The sequence below is a fragment of the Mauremys mutica genome, chromosome 1 (genome assembly GCF_020497125.1).
Source record: "Mauremys mutica isolate MM-2020 ecotype Southern chromosome 1, ASM2049712v1, whole genome shotgun sequence".
Lineage (NCBI taxonomy): Eukaryota > Metazoa > Chordata > Testudines > Geoemydidae > Mauremys > Mauremys mutica.
In genome coordinates, this window is record NC_059072.1 from 336,880,670 (window position 1) to 336,902,968 (window position 22,299).

The following is a 22,299-nucleotide window of genomic DNA, read 5'->3' on the forward strand; positions in this document are numbered from 1 at the left end:
AAAGTTTAACACTAATTACTTACTGGTTATCCCATTCACACTATCAACAAATCTTTTTTGCAACGTTGATAATAGATATGTTAAAAGGAACCCAGTGAATAAGCTAAATGGGAAAGCAAATGTTAGACTTATTTAGATATTTCTAGGCACTGTCATTAATGTTCAAGTGTTTTTTAAACTGCATTTTTGGACAAAAGTTATAGATGACACTAATCAGTTAAAAGGTAATTCTCATGCCAGACCATATGGTAAAGCCAATGACTATTTAAAAGCTGTTCAAGATGTACATTACCATTCTGGTAATTAAAAATAAATCCCTTCCCAGTACAGCAGAACGTCAGAGTTACAAACACCAGAGTTACGAATTGATCGGTCGACCACACATCTCATTTGGAACCGTAAGTATGCAATCAGGCAGCAACAGAGACCAAAAAAAAGAAAGAAAAAAACCCCAAATACTGTACAGTACCGTGTTAAATGTAAACTAGTAAAACAAAGGGAGAGTTTAAAAAAAAAGATTTGACAAGGTAAGGAAACTGTTTCTGTGCTTGTTTCATTTAAATTAGGATGGTTAAAAGCAGCATTTTTCTTCTGCACAGAAAAGTTTCAAAGCTGTATTAAGTCAGTGTTCAGTTGTAAACTTTTGAAAGAATTGTAATGTTTTGTTCAGAGTTACAAACAACCTCCATTCCCAAGGTGTTCGTAACTCTGAGGTTCTACTGTATATTCAAGAGTTCCATCGTAATTAGGCTTAATTTACCATTTGAAAGAAATGCCATGATGCTGACATGAACCCCCATTTGGAACATGGTTACAAAATTGAATGAAACCCCTGCACAGCAATTAAAAAAACCCACATGAATGAATTATGGCTGTACCTTTCTGAGTTATAAAATGCCTCAGTGGATCAGTGATTTTGCCACAAAACATGTCCATATTTCTATCACCACATCATGGTCCTCTTCAGTTCGGTTTGTTTCAATTATCCATTGTATCTGATCTATAACTAAGATTGCAAACTCTGAGGCAGAGACTGTCTTCTTCTGTATCCTGTCTAGCCCAGTGGGGCCCTGACTTGAGGCCTGTAGTTGCTACTGTAATACAGCTGAGAATGTCATGCATGCTTTTCTTCTAAGGCATGTTGTGGAAAATGTGCATTCTATACTGGATTTGATACCCAATAAATGTTAAAAAGTGGCTATTTTAAACACAATGGACATAAAATGCAGGTTCTTTACATCAGCATAGACAAGGCAAACCGCTGTAGTAGGGGTCATCACTGTTGTTCAGCCCCTAGTCTTTAGAATCCATTATTCAGAGGGGTGGGGAATTAAAACCAAAGCAGTTAAGAACTAGCTTAAGGATTGAAATCTTGCAGTCCATACTCAAACAAAACTCCCACAAACTTTACAGGCTAGGGAGCCAAGAACACTTTAGTTCTAAACTCAGATCTAACACAGTCATCTCCTTTGATACCCACTGCAATGAATGGGATATTTTACCTTAACAAGAACTGCAGAACTGGACTCTAGGTGGGAAGTAACAAAGTTTGGCATTTCCAGCACTCTGTTACACACACCTCAATATCATGCCCTCTCAGGATGGAATCGGTCCATCTCTATTTCTAGTGTCTATACAGTTCAGTGTTTCATCGCTGTAAGCACACTCCTATTGTTTAAATGGTCTCCGCTTCAACTGCTGCTTCTGGTAATCCATTCTGCATGCTGATTACCTGATGGATTTCACTTTTCCAAAATTCATATTTAAGTAGTTTTATAAATATTCAAACTCTAGACGGTGCCTTTTGTGATACGAGGTTAACTGTACTGTATGTAAACAGTCTGCAAACTGGTTTATCCTCTCTGGTGAACTGCTAGGACCCCGAACCCAGTCCATTCATTGAGAAAGGCAGTGTCCTGTGTTCGGTGCAGCTTGTATTGGAGGTGGGGAGAGAGGGCAGTTGTCCTGTGCTCGTGTCAAAAGAGAAACATGCAGGAGTAATCAGCATGAAGAATCTATAAGTCTTTGACGAACCTTATCTTCGTTGCTTGCGCTTGTATTTCCACTTGGGAGCAGATCTGTTAAAACTAAACAAAAACAAATGCTCGTTACAATTAAATTCCATCACACCATTTTGTCACAAGCAAATATTCCTGCTTTCCTTACAACAAAATACCAGCCGCAACCTTCTTTCACCTTTGCTTTGTACTATAAAAACACAAACCCGCAACCTTCTTTCACCTTTGCTTTGTACTATAGCTGGGCTAGTGTGTGGCTTTATACAGGGACATATACAAAGGGCACCCTCCTAGTAGCACTACCCGTCAAACGCTGAGCCTGAGGAGAGCCTTACAGTTTCCTTTTGGAAATGCAGAACTAAGAGCTAGCGTAGAACCACGAGCTGGTGCATAGGGTTCTGGAGCCATCCCCCAGGCATCTCTCTACTTCTGGGGTGGTCAGTATTGCTGTGATTCTGGCTGTTCCTGTCCTCTGAGGTGTGCCAAAGTAGTAAAGAAATCTTCTTGGTGCCTTTCTTGTGCAAAGGAGCTAGAATCTGTACCTAGGTTTATAAGATCTTTTATTGAATCATGCTAATATCACTAGTTTCAGAGTAGCAGCCGTGTTAGTCTGTATCCGCAAAAAGAACAGAAGTACTTGTGGCACCTTAGAGACTAACAAATTTATTTCAGCATAAGCTTTTGTGGGCTACAGCTCACTTCTTTGGATGCATGGAATGGAACAAGAAGTGAGCTGTAGCCCACGAAAGCTTATGCTGAAATAAATTTGTTAGTCTCTAAGGTGCCACAAGTACTCCTGTTCTTTTTGCTAATATCACTAGAGGTAGGCGAAAATGTGGGGGCAGTTAAATGCAACCCTTAGTCCTCCTACTACAGATCAAAGGGCACAATCATCCCAGTCAAACTTTATACAGAACCTATAAAAATGAGAGCTGACTGGTGAATCATACATCCATTTCATTACAACTTCTGAGTTCCAACATTTGTTTTCATTCCACATCGGAACACAACAAAAACCTCTTGAACATTTTCACGAAACAGAATCACGTTGAAAGATCAGTTTTCAGATTCAAAAGGTCAGGTTTTCAATAAGTTATTCCCTCTCAGCGACTGGAGAGTCCACCATGAACCTCAGAAACTTTCTTGTCAAAATCGATACATTTTAGCTTTGACAAAACAGCACATTTCAGCAACAAACATTTAGTCACCAGTATTCTGACCAACTCTAATAAAAACATTCCTGTCATTAGGGCATCTTGGATTTTTTATTTTATTTTGCAAGTGTTTTTTTTCCCCTCCCCTACATAGTGGTACAGAAATTCACCATTGTGTTTATATGGTGGGGGGGAGTGACTTAGAATTAAAATTTTTATTAAGATGATGTTTAAAAAAGGTGAAGGGTACAGAGTTTAAGCATAGAAGTTTCTGGTTATCAGGGAATAACGTACAGATTATCGAGGGGTGTGAAGTTCGGTTTAAGATCAGGTCGCATAAGGAATATATAATCTGCAATATCCCTGATTGGGGGTAAAAGGTTGATGGGTCAAAGTACAGACATTGAGGTATGAGGGTATGAAGTTCATATAATGGCTATGTTCGGGTGTGGAGTATAATGAGTGCATATGATGATGAGGATGGATTGACCCTCATTTGGTGAGATTTAATGTTCAGGGAGTTTATGGTTCCAGTTCATATGATCCAATGGAGAAAGTCTCTTGGTCCCTTTCTCGTAGTTAATGCATGATGTCACTCCAGCTCATCCCTCCTGGTACTGTTGGTGGCCAGTGATGTGTTCAATGTAGATGTCCCTGGACCATCGGATGGTGTCTGAGACCATGAGGCGCCACGTGAGCCGTGTGTAGCGTCAACCGATCCCGCAGGTCCACAGCACACGCTCGTTGGAGGGGTACCAGGTGCCCAGGGCTTCGACGATCAGGGCGTCCATCTGCACTTCATAGCCCTTTGCTCTCAGGGTGTCGGCCAGCAGTGCATACTTTTCCAGTTTATGAGCTTGGGCTTCGCGAAATGCCAGGGTCCTGTTCTCAAAGGAGACTGTGACATCAACAAGGATGATCTTTTTCTGGGCCTCATCGGTGACAATGATGTCAGGTCCTAGCTGGCTGTTGGTACCGGGGATGGTGGAGGGGAGTGACTTAGAATACTACATCATGAACATTTCTCTTAAGCTGATGCTTCCTCCATTATATTAGGCAGAAGAGACAGTATCATTACTGTGCTGAAAAATAATTTAAATATCCTCTACTTTGGAAACCATTCTTTGACTTAATCTGCATCTGCAGTTTCCTCCTATCTGAGCTAAATACAGTCAGAGTTCCCAGCCATTCCCGCCTCGGCAAAAAGAGGCTATATCTCTCTCTCCATGTACAACATAACTGGTAATTTCCTTCAAAGAGATTTGGAATCACAATGAACACCATAAATGGAAAAAGCCAGGTTATGTTTCTGTAGAAAGAGCAGGATCCGAGTGAATGCACCGAAATATAAAATATGCTACCCTCATTACCATTGTAGCCGAATATTTATTCTTGTATTACCATGATTGCTCAATAGAATTAACCATGTCTGGGCAGGGGATGAACTATTATGGTTTAAGTGCTCTATTCTGGATTCTGACTCACCCTATGATCTTGGTGAAATCACTTAGGGCCAAATTTTCCCCTCTCCTCTGTGACCAATTAAGGCCCCTCTGTAGTGGAACTGGAGTGGTTCCTCTGCATGTGGTCATGAAAGAGTTGTAGACGTAGGTGCTGGAACTAGGGATGGGATGGCAGGGGGGTACTGCCACACCCCCTGTCTTGAAATGGTTTCCATTATATACAAGGTTTACAGTTTGGTTCATCGACTCTCAGCACCCCTATTATACAAATTGTTCCAGCTTGTAGATTGCAAACCCAGAAGTGACCGCTGTGATCATCTAGTCTGACCGCCTGTTTAACTCAGGCCATAGAACCTCCCTGAATTAATTCCTGTTTGAACTAGAGTAAATCCTTTAGAAACACAGCCAATTGTGATTTAAAAACTGCCAGTCATACGACCCTTGGTAAATTGTTCCAACTACCTTCTCTGTTAAAAACGTGTGCCTTATTTCCTGTGTGAGGCCATGCATACACTACAGGGCCTTCGGCAGCATAGCTATGACTGCAGAGCCCCCTAGTGTAGATGCAGTGTATGGCGACAGAAGGAGGAGATCTGATGGTACAGGAATACCACCTCCCCTAATGAAGTTAGCTATGCTGACAGAATCCCTCTAGCTGTATCTACACTGGGGGATTTATCGGCATACCTGTGTCAGTCAGAAATGTGTTTTTTTCATATCCCTGCTGTCATAACCATGCTGCTATAAGTTTTAACTGTAGATCAAGCCTTAGGGATCCTTTGGTGCAGAGCACTACCCTTAAGGGGCTCCCTCCACCCCAGAACAGGGAAGGTTTGGACAGGGAGCATGAGAGAAGTGTAGCCAGCTTGGTGGCTTATACATAAACAGTTTCTCTTGCCACAAAGAGCAGACAGCCAGCAATAACAGGGGCTCTGCTGCTACCCTTCCACTAAAAGGAGTCCCTTCCCCAATACCACTCCCATCGGATCTTGTGCGTGTGAGAGAGAGAAAGGGGGGGGATTAACTTCAGGCTAGAGGGACAGAGGTGCATAGAAGACTACCAGCCTTTCACGCTGTTCTTTAAAACAAAATCATGACACCACTAACTTCCCTATCTTATCTTAGTTCTCTCTCTAAATGCAAACACATTGTACAGTGACTGTACACTTTACTACTTTATGATTGATCCAAAGGACTAAGAACTCAATAACCAACTGCTGCTACCACCACTTCTGCTAGGCTTAAAGCTGACGAGAGATGAAGTCAGGAAGGGCTAACACAGATCTAAGAGCCTATTCTGGCTCTAGTCCTCTGCCACAGGTTAGACCCATACCCACAAACCAGGCAGGAGAGCTAAGACAGGCACATGACTTTCTTAGTTTTTCCTTACCATGAGTTCAAATTACCCAAGCAATATTATTGCACAAACACCATATTAATTGGAAGTGACATTTCTCAAAAGCAAGTGCCTAAGCTGTAGATGGAAAACTTGAATCTCTGCTTATATATTTTGCAAGCATAGTTTAGGCATCTATTTTTGAAAATTTGGTCCATTATGACACACAAATAAAAATACTACAATAGCTTTCAACAACATAACCCTCCTGTGGTTTAACTGAAGTTATAAGAATCATATAAGCAGACTGTATTGTTAGATGTAAGCTAGTCAATTTTCTTATACAGCACATTTAAGTCTTTGCACACAATAACTCTAAGGCTTCTATTTGCTTAGATACAGAATTTCCTAATATAAGAAACAATTTTTCTTCTTATTCAGGCTCATGTTAATCGATATACCATTTAAACACAACAAGCAGCTCAACTTTACCTTGTAGTTCTGTTGTAGTCCTTTCTGGTTCTTCTGTAATTTTCTCTTCAGGCTTCTCTTTCACAACTGCTGGCTTCCCATCTACCGTATCTGTCGTCTTAATTGTACCAAGGTTTGGCAACAGATGGATTATGTCACACTTCCCAGGGCCTGCAATGTTCTCCAGCACTTTGAGGCACTTGTATGATTTAAGCTCACTTACGTTTTCCTCAAGGAAGAGGAGGTAGAGGCTTAAATCATCATAATTTGACTTGAGTTTCAGAACATCAAACGTTGGCAGAATTTCATATACTCTAAGAATGTCTGAGCTTCGCCTGAATGGGACGAGCATGGCATACATTACAAGAGGCATCACCAAAAGATACACAATTAAGTTAATGTAACTGAGTAGTTGGAAGACGCCAACAGCAATAAGCTTACATTGAACTAGTTCTGGAACTGTTGTGTCATTCTTTAAGATTCCAGTTTTGATGGTGCACAAAAACTCATCAGTCATAGAGGAGAGACTGATATAATAGCCCAGATAGAGGCATGCAAACAGGATAATTGCTAATGTTAGTAAACGGCAAACAACGTATTTGATTATTAAGTTTTTGGAGGTTCTCTTTGTCTTCAGGTATTGTTCCACAATGGGGTATTTAAAGTGGCTTTCAGATATCTCCCACAAACTGGAAAAAGAAAAAGAAAAAGAAAAAACAAACAAACAGACCAATCATTGCAGGAATCATTTTGTCATATTAAATAAGCCGAACATTTTGACACACACAAACAAAAGGCCTGATTCTGATCTCACTGACACTGTTGTAAATCAGGAGTTACTCTACTGAAATCAATGAAGTAACACTTGTGTAAAACAGATGTGAGGGCAATCTCAAGACCAGAATTCCAGTACATTCATTAGTACTGAATATAACTGTTTACAAGACAAGTATGAGGGTCAACAGGAAAAATGCACACGCCTCAGACAGAATAAGTAAAATACTAAAAATAAATTTTTAAATGCAACTCAAGCATTGATACTCAAATCCAACCTTAAGAGAAAAAGCAGACACAGCTGCAACATGTCTTACATTAAGATGAGAATGGCATTTTACCTGCCAGGACCTAACTTCAGAGATCCATGCCAACTCACTATTAAAGAAACAATTTTCAATTCTTATTTGTAATTTTTATTTCTTCTGAAGAAAGAGAAGAGGAGAAATTGCTGCACTGTCTAGGGAGGCTGTGAAACTGAGGTTGGTTAGAACAGTGCAGCAACTAATCCAAGAGAAGGAGACTGGAAAAGACAAATATTTAAAAAGAGTCTTTGCAGAGACAACTCTGAGAACAATGGAGTGACAGGGGAGCTCAGTAATGGCTTTACACATCAAAGGACGTGAAAAATAACTGTACTGGTAGGTAAGGAATGCAGCCACCTGCACTTCCTAATGCTGTTTTAGGCAATATTGACATCCATTGTAGCAAAGGAAACACAGAGCCACCTCAGGCTCTACAAAGGGAGAGGAAGACAACCTGATTTTGTTTGAAAAAAGTAGCTATTTGTAAGTTCTAACTCCACACACACATTTTATCATCGGTTTGGGATCTTACATTTTTAATCACAGTTCTAAAAAAACATTTCAGCTCAGCTTTAAAATGTCTGGTATAAATTTACAGTATGTGTCTGTGATTTACAAGTGTTCCAAACATATTATACTTATTAAAGGCTAAAAGAGATAAAGACCAAAAATACTAAGCTACAGCACCTTACCTCTGTGTCAAGTTTTCATTAACAGCGGGAGGCAGGCTACTGGGGTCTCTAGTGTCTCCACTGTGAAAGCTATTAGCTGCTTTGATTGCCCTGTTGTAGGCCTTGTCAAGTTCTTCCATAATAAATTTCAGATCTGAGCAAAGATGGGGTGCTGCAGTGAAGCGCCAGAACAAGCATGGTAGATACAACAGGATAGCAACTAGTAGCAGGATATATGGGAAAAACTGGAAGAGAAAAATAGCATTAAAAATTAGAATCAATCTGTAACAAAACAAGCCAAATAATATCTTCCTGGGCAAGGCACTCTGTTTTATAAAAACCCATTCTCACACTAACCAGGGTGAGTAGGAAACTTTCTTGGTGGGTTGGGAGAAGGAGGGGGGGGGGGGCAAAATGTATGCAGAATTTAAGCTTTTGTTCTTTTTTAAAGGGAAAAAAAAAGAAACTAAACCGGGAAATAGTCCCATAGGTACACAGAAAAGCTCCCATTAAGAGCTAATGCAGAGCCATCTTCTTGAGTGTGCAGACAGACAGATCCACTGCCTCTGCTGCTGCTCAGATTTTGTCAAACAGAAGCAGAGTGAACGTAACCAAAATTCTGGACCACATTTTCATCACAGCTATTCAGAATTGTGTGGGCAAGTGTGAAACTGACAAGAACGTCATTTGATGTGGACACAGTGGCAAAATGAGGACAGACACATGCCTGGAATTGAGCAGCTTGCTGCGCCTTTTATTAAACTTTAACACAAGGGAGGGGAGCTACCTGCCCATCACCCATACTCTCCTATACCAGGCATTTAATTTGATCCAGTGCAGGGGTTACAGGGCTCCTACCATATACCCTGTAACCTGGTGTAGACTTCCTCAGCCTACTCTCCCAACCCCCAGGACTCAGTTCTCTGAGTCCGGGCACCCTTCCTCATGGCGAGGCGGACAGAGGGTGTAGAGGGTTGGGGACCTCAGCCCTGGGAGCAACAAAGTCTCACCCTATCCCATGAGCCCAAGGGCCATCACCAAAATCCCAGGACTTCTACCTCAGCGAACTGTTCATTTTATTTTTTGACTGCACTGGAAACAGGCTGCAAGTTGTGAGGAATTAACACCTCAACCCAAGAACCTCAGGTAAGTACTAAGCACCTTCCTATGTAACCCACTGTGGCTCAATGGTGCTGCGAGGAAGAAGAAAAACTTCCTGATCCTCAATTGACCCCCAGGAGAAAAAAAATCCTTCTGACCCCCAAATTGGAGATCAGCTAGACCAGCAGCACCTGTCAGGCCGGGTTCCCATTCCTAGTTCAGAATGGGTAGGGTGGGCTGCTGGAACGGAGCAGAAGAGGATCCACATGGCCTCAGCTCCAGGTTGAATCCTGGGAGCTGGGGAATGTAGGCCAATCAGCAGCCCACCCCACCTTGGAACTGGTCAGTTGCAGGGCTCTACATATTGGTCCCTTGGTAGTAATTGTCTTATAAAGCTTTAAAACCTGGTTAAGTGTTACTACTTTCTTCCTATATAACGATGGTTATAAAACACATGTATTGTAAGCTTATAACACTACCCATGCCAGTATAGCTTACTCAATGCATGCTCTTATCAATCATATAATAATGGCAATACATTCTCAGAGTTGTTTGTAGTATTGCTGTAGCTGCATTGGTCCCAGGATGAGAGAGAGGCAAGTTGGGGGAGGTAATGTCTTTTATTGGACCAACTTCTGTTGGTGGAGGGGACAAGTTTTTGAGCTTCACAGAGCTCTTCTTCAGGTCCTCTCGTCCCTTCCACCAATCTCACCCACTTTGTCTCTCTCAATATATTCTCAAGGCACATTTATATTAAATGTATAAGGTATAAAACAGCAATAGTATCTGAAAATCCTTTCAGATGCATATATTGTCTAATTCTACCAAACATAATTACCCATCTTATTCATCCATGAACTTCTAAATTACCATGTCTTTAACTTTTAGTACAAGGCATATTCTAATGAACTCCAGTATCAGAACCCAAGGAATTGTAATTATAGTCATGATGACCAAAATTCATTTGGTTTTAAATTATAAATATTTTTTCCCTCAACACATACATTTGAAAGTCAATGAAGAGATCATCAGCTGGTGCAAATGGACGACATGGTTCTACTGAAGTCAACGGATCTACACAGATTTCACCAGCTGAGGATCTGGCCCAGTCAGTTGGTCACTGTGGCTAGATCTGATGCACATACGCCTATGGAGGAAAACTGCTGCCAACATCTCAGACAACTGTGACAAAATCCTGTGAATTACCTCTACTCTTACTCTCTTAGCATACCTTTATACATATACCTTAGGAAACAATGTCTCTCAACAGCTGGAGATGATACATACTCTGACTGCAATTAACATGCCAATCAGGAAACTTGCTGTGTTCTAAAACGGTAACAGCCACATCAAAAATTTGCAAGCATTAGTCACAGTAAATAACAAATTTGTGAAGCCTTAATTGGTGATAAAATCCTGAAATTGCTGTGCTAAGTGTGGCCTGGGAAGCTTAACTACTTCAACTTCTATTCCTTGCCACTACTTCTATTGCTTGGTCTCATCACAATTATATGTGGGCAAAGACACTGGTTCAGTTTTCCAAGTCCTCAAGAAAAACAGCGCCATAATGCATGCATTTTATAATTGGAACAGATGGGGCATGGTGCAAGGGGGACTAGCCCAAAAACAAATTAGTTTTCAAAAACTCATCATGATTACGAAGTGAGGAAGACTGTGATTTGGGTGGGAGAGGCACTTTCTAGTCAGCAAGGACCCAGAGCTGGGCTGGGGGCCAGGCTGCTGCTGCAAAGCAGCCTGCCCCTGCCCCCTCACACCCAAAAAGGGGATGGCTACTGGGGGTCCTGGCCTATAACAGTGTCAATGGCCCTTCTTAGCCAGCAGGGACTCAGCTGCCGGGCTGGGCACATACCTTCACACCTCCTGGGTTGTGGGTTGGTTGTGGAATTTATTTATTTACTTTGAAATCTTGTCCATCTGCCACTCACCCATAGCTCTCACCACGTCCATCTTCTGCCTCATAACATCAGTTGTCCTCCCTTTCTCCCCACTGGCTCCATCACCCCTTCTTGGTTTCTCTCACCCCTCTACAGTTCCTCATCATCTCTATCTTGTCCTCTTCCCTGCTCCATCTCAATCTTCTCCCTCTTCTCACCCTCTCAAATCTAGGTCCCAAAACCATACCCTCCTCCTCACCTCTCGTGATATTTACCCAACCTCGACCCTCCCTTCATTCCCCACCTCCTGCACCCATCCCAGCCCCTCTTGTGCCTCCATTCCTAACCTCACGCCCTCCCCTTCCTTCCCCTTCTCTTGCTGTCTCTGGACCACCCACTTCTCTCATTTAAAAAATTACATCAATCCAGAACTTCTTCCTATCTTGCTTCTTTCAGCTCCTGTCTCTCACGGAGGCCTGGATCCCTTTGTTCAACATTGCCTCTGTAACTGCCCTCCCTCACAGAGGCCTTTCCTTCTCTCACACTCCCCACCATGGATCATGAGGGTGAGGGTGGGGGTCACAAAGCAGAGGTTTCTTGTCTGCTCTCCTCCTCCAACCCCTCCATGTGCCTCTCCATTTCCTGCTCTCCTTCATACCCACTCTCATCCCCTCCCCTACTCTTCTCCTTAACCTCATTCTCCTGTGGCTCTTTCCCCTCACAAAACAAGCATGTTCCAGTCTCTCCATTCTTTTTAAAAAAACATGTTTGATCCCACTTCCTCCCCCCTCCTTTTCATCTCTAAGCTCATTGAACACACTTCAGAATCACTATCTGGAGTACCTCTCCTCCAATTCCATTCTAGACCCTCTCCAATCTGGCTTCCACCAGTTGCACTCAAATGAAACTGCTCTCACCAGAGTCTCTAACTTCCTAGACAGAGCTCAGAACCAGTACTCCATCCTCATCCTCCTTGACCCGTCAGCTGCATTCAATACAGTCAACCATGCTTTTGAAATCTTTTCCTCCCTGGTCTTCCACAGCACTGTACTCTTCTGGATCTCCTTTTACCTCTCTGATCTCTCTTTCATTGTGTTCTTCAGGGGATCCTCCTCATCCCTCCTCCAGCTTTTTGTGGGGTCTCCACTGGGATCTTTCCTGGGTCCCCTTCTTTTCTCCTTCTGTACCTTATCTCTGGTAAACTCATCTTCAAGCACAAATTCAATGACTAATCACTGTACTGATGACTCACAGATCTACCTCTCTACTCCAGACCTGTCTCTTTCTGCCCAAACTAAAACCTCTGCCTGTCTCTCTGACACCTTCTTCTGGATGTCTGGTCGCCAGCTGAAATTCGACATGACTAAAACAGAGCATTCAATCTACCACCTTCAATTCCTTTCCCTCCATCTCTTTTCTCAACCATTGTGCACATCATCACCATCCTGCCTGTCATGCAGGCAAATAACCTGGTTGTCATATTCAACTTGATCCTCTCTCTTTCTAGGTCCTCACATCCAGACTATGTCTAAATATTGCAGATTACTTCTGTATAACATCTGTAAGATACGGCCTTTCCTATCCATCTACATAGCTAAAATTCACACCTAGTCTCTCATCATCTCAAGTCTTAATTACTGCAACATTTTTCTCTCCGACCTTGACATATGCAATCTTGCTCCCCCATTCATTCAGAATGCAGCTGCAAATATCATTTTCCTAACCCACTGCTTTGACCATGTCATACCCCTCTCTTTACATTCCTCCACTGCCTCCCTTTTCTCTATCAAATCAAACAAGCTTTTTGCCTTCACTGTCAAGGTCCTTCACCATCAATCTGCACCCCATGTATCATCTTTCATTCACTATCGAGATGTTGACTCCCACCTCCCTTCTCCACTTATTACATTTTCAAACAAGAATCTTTGTGCTTTCTCTCAGATTGCCCCTCATGCTTGGGAGGTGCTCCCCACGAACCCCCTCAAACCTACCTCATTATCCTCCTTCAAATCCTCCTGTGCCATGACACCTACAAAAATCCAGACCACTGGTTTGTTGAGCCTACTGCCTATCTTGCTGACCAATATCATTTCATTGTTTCTTTGTACTCCTCCACCTGTTGTCTCTTGTCTTATACCTAGATTGTAAACCCTTGATGCAGAGACTGTCTTTTTGTTCTGTGTTTGTAGAGTGTGTGGCACAATGGGGTTCTGGTCCATGACTAGGGCACCTAAGTGCTGTGCTAATTAATAATAATATTAATGAGAGCACACGGGGAACCTTGCAGATGTTTGTTTTGTGTTTCAACTCTGGAAAGAAGCAGCATTTGCTCCTGTTTTATTTGGAAGCAGCAGTCTTCGTTTACCAAGCATTCCATGATGTTTTCAAGGTCCAGTTCATAACCCTCTCTCCTCATCTCATTATCCTCATCAGTTTTTCTTTACGTGCATTAACTTGTGATCAGAAGTTAATTTCCACATGAAACTCCTGAGATGAATGCACAACCAGAGAAGAAAAGCAAAAGATGATCTGACAGTAGAATCACAGGAGTCAGAATGGAAAGGATTTATTAAATTATCCAGCTCGTCTAACCAATGTTTAAATAACCTTATTTACACTGCCATACCAATCTTTTAAAATAGCAGCAGGCAAAATAAGTCGCCCCCTCCCCTCCCCCCCACATAAAGATTCATGACAGTTGTACATGGATAAACAACTGGTGCTTGGTGTATGGATCAAAGCATGCAATTTGCCTTTCAAAAAAATGTATTTCAATGCCTCACAATTCACAAGGTGGCAGCATTACATCAAGTAGTGGAGAGATGTCTCGGGGATAGTCTGCATTACATTAGCCATGTTTCTTGTTGGTGCTAAAGACCTAAATGGTCAAATAAATTGAAGAGTTTTACTATCCCTGAAATGAAATTCAAAGTTTTGCCCCAGAGTGCTTTAGTTCTAAGATTACTAGTAGGGCCTCTTTTAACAGCATTTTGTGAAGTTTATGATGCTGGATGTGAACTAGTAAATATGAATATAGTATACTCCTGTTTATCCAAAACTCTATTATCCGAACCTCCGCATTATCCAAATCCCCTCCTTGTCCCCCAGCATGAGATATGTGCTGCAGAAGGCACATATGTCACAAAGGAGGGGATTCGGATAATGCGGAGATTCAGGTAATAGAGCAGAGACTCCCAGCCAGGACTGCAAGAAGGAGGAAGAAGACAAGTCCCTGGCCATAGAGGAGGCCACCCTGCTGCTGAACAGCTCCTGTGGCAGTGCAGGCGACACCCTGCAGGCACAAAGGGAAGGTTACGATCCTGATGGAGCAGAGCAGAGAGCCCCCCGCCCTGGCCAGGACTGAGAGGAGGACAAGCCCCCGGCCATGAGGAAGGCCAACCTGCTGCTGAATGGCTGAAGGGCACTTGCCGTCTCAATTATCCACACTCCTGATTATCAAATTAAGTCTATCTCCCCATGCAATTCGGATAATCTGGAGTTTACTGTACATACAAAAGGCCCTTTGTGACATTCTCTACCTATACTGTAACTCCCATATTCCTCATTTTCAGATAATCGTGATCTGACATATAAAGCATGCCTTGCAAGGTATCAGGGGAAAAGTTATGATCTGCTGAAAGTCATTTCTCTATCCATACATGTGTATCATTAATGCATATGAAGTTATGAGAATTGTATTGTATGGTGGTCACTAAAACATTGTCCAGCAAGGGAGCTACAATGCAACGACTCACCTGCATGAGGCCACACCAGGGGAATTGCTCAACCTTACTTGGAGAGATTCAGCAATGCCCCCTAGACATGCCTGGACTTGTGCTCTCCAAGCACATGGACTGAGGGTATAAAACAGACAGAGCGGACATATACTGGCCCTTCTCCTGCCACGACCTATGCTGCAAGCAACCAAGACCCTGAGAAGACAAGACTCCAACACAGGAGATTGGCCCAGGTTTAAGGAACAAACCTGTATATTAAGGACTGCGATATCCAATGGAGTGAGAAAAACTGCTTAATCTAGTTGCTTCCGAGTCTAATAGGGTTCAGAGTTTAGACTGTGTGCTTATATTTTATTTTCTTTGGTAACCACTCTGACTTGTTATGCTTTGACTTAGAATCACTTAAAATCTAGCTTTATAGTTAATAAATCTGTTTGTTTATTCTATCTGGAGCAGTGCATTTGGTTTGAAGCGTGACAGAGTCTCCCCTTGAGAAAACAAACCTGGTACATATCAATTTCTTTGTTAAATTGACGAACTCATATAAGCTTGCAGTGTCCAGTGGGCATAACTGGACACTGCAAGACGGAGGTTCTTAGAGTTGTGTCCCGGACTGGAGATATTGGCTAGCGTCATTTGGCTGCAAGTAGCTGGGAGCAGCTTCCATGCCAGAGGCTGTGCATGAACAGCCCAGGAGTGGGGGTTCTCACAGCAGAGCAGGGTTGGAGTGACCTAGCAGATCACCGGTCCAGATAACACCAGAGGGGAATGTCACACCCTTCCTTAGTGATTAGGACTGAGATAACAGAAGCCATTTGTAGGAAACGTTCAGATTCTGAACATCACCAGTTAAAGTTTATCTACATGTGTCAATATGCAATTGGAACGATCAGGGTCCAGACACCCCAAAAGAAGAACAGAAGGTTCAAACCCCAAAAATGAGCAGTTGAACCAACTGACTGCATATTGTATTATCGTGCCATAAAAGTATAATGAGAAAGGTCTTTTATGAAAACTTCTAACGTTCTGAACTGGACGGTCATTATGAGATATGTATGTATCATACAGTGTCTATCTCAGGCTGTGGTTATAAATTTGTGTATGCAGAAAACGGTTCATAACCTGTACTACAACTTCAAGTAAACCTCATGGCAGGGAGGGGTACTTCACAAGCCAGTTGTTTACACAAAATCAACTTCAAATACTCATCCATTGTCAAGCCTAGGAGAAGACAATGATGAATTATTAGACATACCCAGCCTAGATTATCCCCAACTCTGAATAATCATGAGTCACCATGACAGGGAAGGAAAGGAAAAAGAAAAAGTACAAGAAGAAGAGCTCAGAGGACTGAAACAGGAGGAGAGTAGGGGAGCCAAGAGCCTGGTCTACACTAGAAAATTAAGTTGGCCTAACTATGTCACTCGGGAGAGGTGAAAAATCCACACTCCTGAGTGGTGTAGTTAAAGCAACCTAACTCCCAGTACAGACAAAACAGAAGAATTCTTCTGTCCAGCAAGCTACCACCTCTCAGGGAGGTGGATTACCCATGCAAATAGGAAAACTCCTCCTGTTAGTGTATGAAGTGTCTACACTGAAGCGCTACAGTGGCATTTCAAGCCCTAAGGAGTGTGTTCCCTTTCTCTGGGTCTTTGGAAACTGCTCAGTGCAAATGCTGTGTGATTTTTACTCTGGGTATCTGGGATGTGCATCTTGGGGTATGACGGGTGGAACTGGGAGCAAACATTCCATATGCATAGCATGTTCCCATCCAAGCTGAGCAATATTTCTGCCTGACAAGCCAGTGGAAGCATCATTAACTGTCACTCTGTGCTAACTACTCCCTCGGATAAGGGTGCAGGTGGCTAGCTCCTAGAGTAGCCCCTTTTCCAGGAGACAAGCAGAGTCCAAGGAAACAAGGTGGATAAGTAAAACAGATGCACCTGGCTCCATGTGGCTGGAGCTGGTTTTCCAGGTGGATCCTTGAGCTGTGCAATGTTTGGAGAACACTCCTTTTCATCCCTCTGGGAAACTACAAACCTCTCACACTTCTGAACAAGGCAGCTGCCAGTAATTCCCAAAGGTGAATTTTCTGAGTCCTTGTTCTCCTTCCCAAGAGTTTTTACTGTGAGAAAGTATGTCAGTCATGTTATTAAAGAAACACTGAAATCAATGGCCGCACTCATGGAGTAAGGTCCTACTCAGTGAAAGTTAGAGTGGCAGAACTGGAAACTAAGTATAGCTTCTACAGCCAGGCCACAAATGTTCTTTGATTAACATTAATATTTCAATTGATCATTCTGGTTTAATAACACATGACTTCAATAATAATACAGTATAAAAGGGGTTAGTCTTGCAGCACTATCTGCTTGTATTCTGTGAGTAAGACTCACAGCAGAGTAATCAAAGATGCAAAATTTGCTCTGGTAATCTTCTGCAGTTCCTATCTGCCACCACACAGTGTAAGATAGGAGACATCATTTTATATATTAACGATAGCTCTAGTAACATGATACACAGTGACATCGGTATTTTAAAGCCTCTCTCCCCCTCGCTGATATCACTGACACATTATTTACAAAAGCATTTTCTTGTGTTCTGCACTTACCTGAGAAGATATAAAATTAAGTCACAAAATATATCTGATAATCTATTAAAGCCACAAAAGAAATGTGTTACTTTCTTACCCTACTGACCATTATTACATGTAAGCCACCAAATCTGACACCAGGTATTAATTCATATTAATTAAAAAGAAAACTTTAAACCAGATTTTCTGCAGAGCTCAGGGCCATATTTTTCAAGTGTTCTGTACCCACACTGGGGCCAGATTTTCATGAGAGCTCTTGAGAGCTAATAGGTTGAGCTCTTTTGAAAACACAAACATTTATTTACCCACCTAACTGGAAGTCAAACTTTTTAAAAAATGCTAGCCTATGAACTTGGACATGGAAAATATTTATTCCACTGTGTGTGTCACAGATCCACAGGATCTGGTCTCTGAGCAGCCAGTTTGGGCAGGGAGCATAGGAGGAGTGGGGTAGGGTTAGTTGGCTCCTTCTGGCCTTATAATCTTTTGAAAAATTGGCCCAAAGAGACTGAGACCTGTCAGTTTGCCAGTTTATCCATTTAATGTGCACCATGTTAATTTTGTATCATTTTAGTTGTTTTATCAAAATGTCTTAGGGTACCAAGTCAAATGCCTTACAGAAGTCAGTCTGTTACATCCACGCTATTACCTTTATCAACCAACCTTGAAATCTCGTCAAAAAATATATCAAGTTAGTTTGACAGGATCTATTTTCCATAAACACATGTTGATGAGCATTAATTACATTACCCTCCTTTAATTCTTGTCTCAGCCGCTTCATTATTTTGCCTACAATCAATGTCAGGCTGACAGGCTTACAACTACCTGGGTCATCCAGTTTACCTTTTTAAAATACTGGCATAACAGTAGCTTTCTTCCAGTCTCCTGGAACTCCCACAGTGTTCCAAGCATTATTGAAAATAAACATTAATGGTCTAGCAAGCACCTCGGTCAGTTCTTTTAAAACTCAGATGCTAGTTACTCAGACTTGCTGATTTAAAAATGTCCAACTTTAGCAGCTACTTTTAAACATCCTCCTGAGTTACTACTGGATGGAAAATGTTTCATCATCAAAATATGATGCACTCTAACTATGTATGCAAAATGTGTGCATGAGATGAAGTAAAGTTTGTTTTTAAGTTTGTTTGCATACTCAAATACCTATATTCAATCTGTGCAGCTGCTTGCTCTGTTTTTCTCTGTAGGTTCTGACACAACATATAACGAATCTCTACAAAATACTTAAAGCCATACTCTGGGGCTCTTTCCCCAACTTGCACAGAGAGCAGCCTGAATCCCAAGCCTGGAATCTCTCTGTCATGCAGATGATACCATTGTCAATTCCTTCCGGCGCTAATAAATAAACTAAAAATAATAAATTAAAAGGGTACTTTAATGTGAGTGAAATTCATGTTTGGGCTGAATCGTTTTTTAAAAGTGCAGGTAATGACAGTTGCGGGGCACCCAATAAACATGTTTTATAAAGGTGGAGCGCTCAATAACAGCATTATTAAGGTGGAGGCTGAACTAAGGAAGGCACACTAACACCCGGGGATCCATGGCATGGGAAGACTCCAGCAACATACAGAAAAGGTTGGCTATGGCATGTTCAGCTCTCATTGACTTTTGGATAAACAGCAGCACCAGTGTGACCCAAACACTCAGGCTGGCACAGCATTAATTTAGTGTATTAACTTTAATTTAATAGAGCTGTGAAAACTGCAGCCTCAAGACGGGATCAAGCTTTAGGAAAAGTAAATCCTCTGCCATGTAATGAGAAAAGTATGAGGGACAGAAAAAAGATAAAATAAGTGAAAATTAGAGCAATGTGGGACTAAGACATTTCTGAAGGGGAAGAGAAGGCTCAAAAGCCAGCAGATGTCTTAGACTAACTGACGACAGGTTCTGAATTACTCTGCCTCGTGGGAGAAAGAGAAGGATTATGCCTTGGAAAACCCCTCTGCAAATAGAAATGAACTAACAAAAATTTCCAGAAGCCCGGAAATTAAATTCACTATGGATGCAATCCTAGTCCTGTTGAAGTTAATGGGAGTTTTACCATTGGCTTCAGTGGGAGAAAGCATAGGCATATTACTCATGGAACCCTGAGGGAATGCAATCTGGCTGACAGATTATCGTGGCTCTAGATCTTAAACTGAATCCCAAAAGTATTTTCAATACATATGACATTTTCCAACCCATCTGTTTCTTATTTACTTGCTGTTTTCTTTACCCATCTCAAAACAGGTCCAAAAAAAGTTCCTATACTTCCTCTGCATTCATTATTACTTACATACTATTATGATTCAAACTAATTTAACATAATACTAAATGCAATCTTAGGCCTGGTCTACACTATGGAGGTTAGGTCGAATTTAGCCGCATTAGGTCGATTTAAAAATGACTGCGTCCACACAACCAACCCTGTTCCATCGACCTAAAGGGCTCTTAAAATCGACTTCTGTACTTCTCCCCGACGAGGAGAGTAGTACTAAAATCAACTTTGCCGGGTCGAATTTGGGGTAGTGCAGATGCAAATCGACGGTATTGGCCTCCGGGAGCTATCCCAGAGTGCTCCATTGTGACCGCTTTGGATAGCACTTTGAACTCCCATGCACTAGCCAGGTACACAGGAAAAGCCCCTGGAACTTTTGAATTTCATTTCCTGTTTGGTCAGCATGGCGAACTCAACACAGGTGACCAAGCAGTCCCCCAAGAATCGTAGAGCGTAGAATGTTTCTACGCTCCCCCTATCATCTCCATCCCTGAAGTTATCACAGATTAGAAGGCGGAAAAAAGCGCACTTGTGATGACATGTTTTCTGAGCTCATGCAGTCCTCCTGCACTGATGGGGCACAGCTAAATGTGTGGAGGCATTCAGTGGCAGAGGCCAGGAAAGAATTAAATGAGTGAGAAGAGCGGAGGCAGGACGTGATGCTGAGGCTAATGGGGGAGCAAACAGACATGATGAAGCATCTGTTGGAGCTGCAGGAAAGCCAACAAGAGCACAGACCCCCACTGCATCCACTGTATAACCGCCTACCCTCCTCCCCATGTTCCTTAGCCTCCTCACCCAGATGCCCAAGAACGGGGCAGGGGAGAGGCTCCGGGCACCCAGCCACTCCACTCCAGAGGATGGCCCAAGCAACAGAAGGCTGTCATTCAAACAAACAGTTTCATTTTTAATGTGGCTACAATAAGCAATGTGGCCTTGTCCTTCCTTCCTCCCCCATCCCACCCGGGCTACCTTGTCCGTTATCTCTTTTTTTTTTTTTTAATTAATAAAGAAAGAATCCATGGTTTCAAAACAATAGTTACTTGATTTCAAAGGTGGGAGGGTGGTTGCTTACAGGGAATTAAAATCAATAAAGGGGGCGGGTTTGTATCAAGAAGAAACACGCACCACTGTCACACCAAAGCCTAGCCAGTCATGAAACTGATTTTCAAAGCCTCTCTGATGCACAGCACTCCTTGCTGTGCTCTTCTAATCGCCCTGGTGTCTGGCTGCTCAAAAATCGGATGTCAGACGATTTGCCTCAACCTCCCACCCCGCCATAAACGTCTCCCCCTTACTCACAGATATTATGGAGCACACAGCAAGCAGCAATAACAATGGGAATTTGATTGCGCTGAAGTCTGACCTGACCAAAAGTGTCAGCGAGCCTTTAAATGTCTAAAGGCACATTCTACCACCATTCTGCACTTGCTCAGGCTATAGCTGAACTGCTCCTTACTACTGTCCAGGCTTCATGAACAGATCCCTCGAGCAGGATAGCAGAGTTGCAGCGGAAGCGGTGGATGAGGACGGTTAGCAGTCCTACTGCACCATCTGCAGCCAGCAGTACCCAGGAGGACCAGAATGCATCCCCAGAGTTCATTGCTGGGGAGCAGGAGAGCAGAGTTGCAGCGGAAGCGGTGGAGCCATACACCAGGCCCTGGAGGTTGCTAGGAGCTGGGCAGGGAAGACGTTCCCAGAACCCCTGCTCAAGCTACATGTCTGATGAGGACGGTTAGCAGTTCTACTGCACCGTCTGCTGTGAAGGCAAGGAGCTGCTGATGTGTAGCAATGCCAGCTGCTGCAGGTGATTCTGTGTCAAATGCTTCGAGGTCCTAGTAGGGCAAAGTACCTCGGCCAAGGCAAAAGAGCAAGAGCCCTGGAGCTGTTACATGTGTCAACCACAGAAGTGCTATGGGGTGTTACAGCGCTGACCAGACTGGAATGTATGGCTGCAAGACTTCTTCACCAGCGACAAAGGACAGGAATATGATGCACCTAAAATCTAAAAAGGCCCACACATTTCCCAGAGTCACTTCCCTTGATAACAGAACATCAATGATTGCACTGGCTACTTGGATCACAGCAGCCCCCACAGTAGACTTGCCCACAACAGCAGCGGTGACAGTGAGCTGAGCGGGCTCCATGCATGCCATGGTATGGCATCTGTATGGGTAAGCCAGGAAAAAAGGTGCAAAACGATTGTCTGCCGTTGCTTTCACAGAGGGAGGGGTGACTGATGACATGTACCCAAAACCACCCGCGACAATGTTTTTGCCCCATCAGGCATTGGGAGCTTAACCCAGAATTCCAATGGGCAGTGGAGACTGTGGGATAGCTACCCACAGTGCACCACTCCATAAGTCGATGCTAGCCACGGTAGTGAGGACACACTCCGCCAACTTCATGCGTTTAGTGTGGACGTATGCAATCAATTGTATAAAATTGATTTCTAAAAATCAATTTCTATAAAATCGACCTAATTTCATAGTGTAGACATACCCTTAGT

At 42.7% G+C, this 22,299-nt stretch overlaps 1 protein-coding gene across 1 annotated transcript in view; it reads right to left on the minus strand.

The window, feature by feature from the left end:
* Positions 1-622: 622 nt before the first annotated feature.
* Positions 623-22,299, minus strand: part of PANX1 (pannexin 1) — a 45,731-nt gene continuing 24,054 nt past the window's right edge. Inside the window, exons 3-5 of the mRNA XM_044982686.1 lie at positions 8,214-8,437; positions 6,464-7,131; positions 623-2,087 (exon numbers count right to left, since the gene is read on the minus strand). Coding sequence (XP_044838621.1) covers positions 2,002-2,087; positions 6,464-7,131; positions 8,214-8,437 — 978 coding nt within the window. The 3' untranslated portion in view covers positions 623-2,001. The remainder of the gene's footprint in view (positions 2,088-6,463; positions 7,132-8,213; positions 8,438-22,299) is intronic.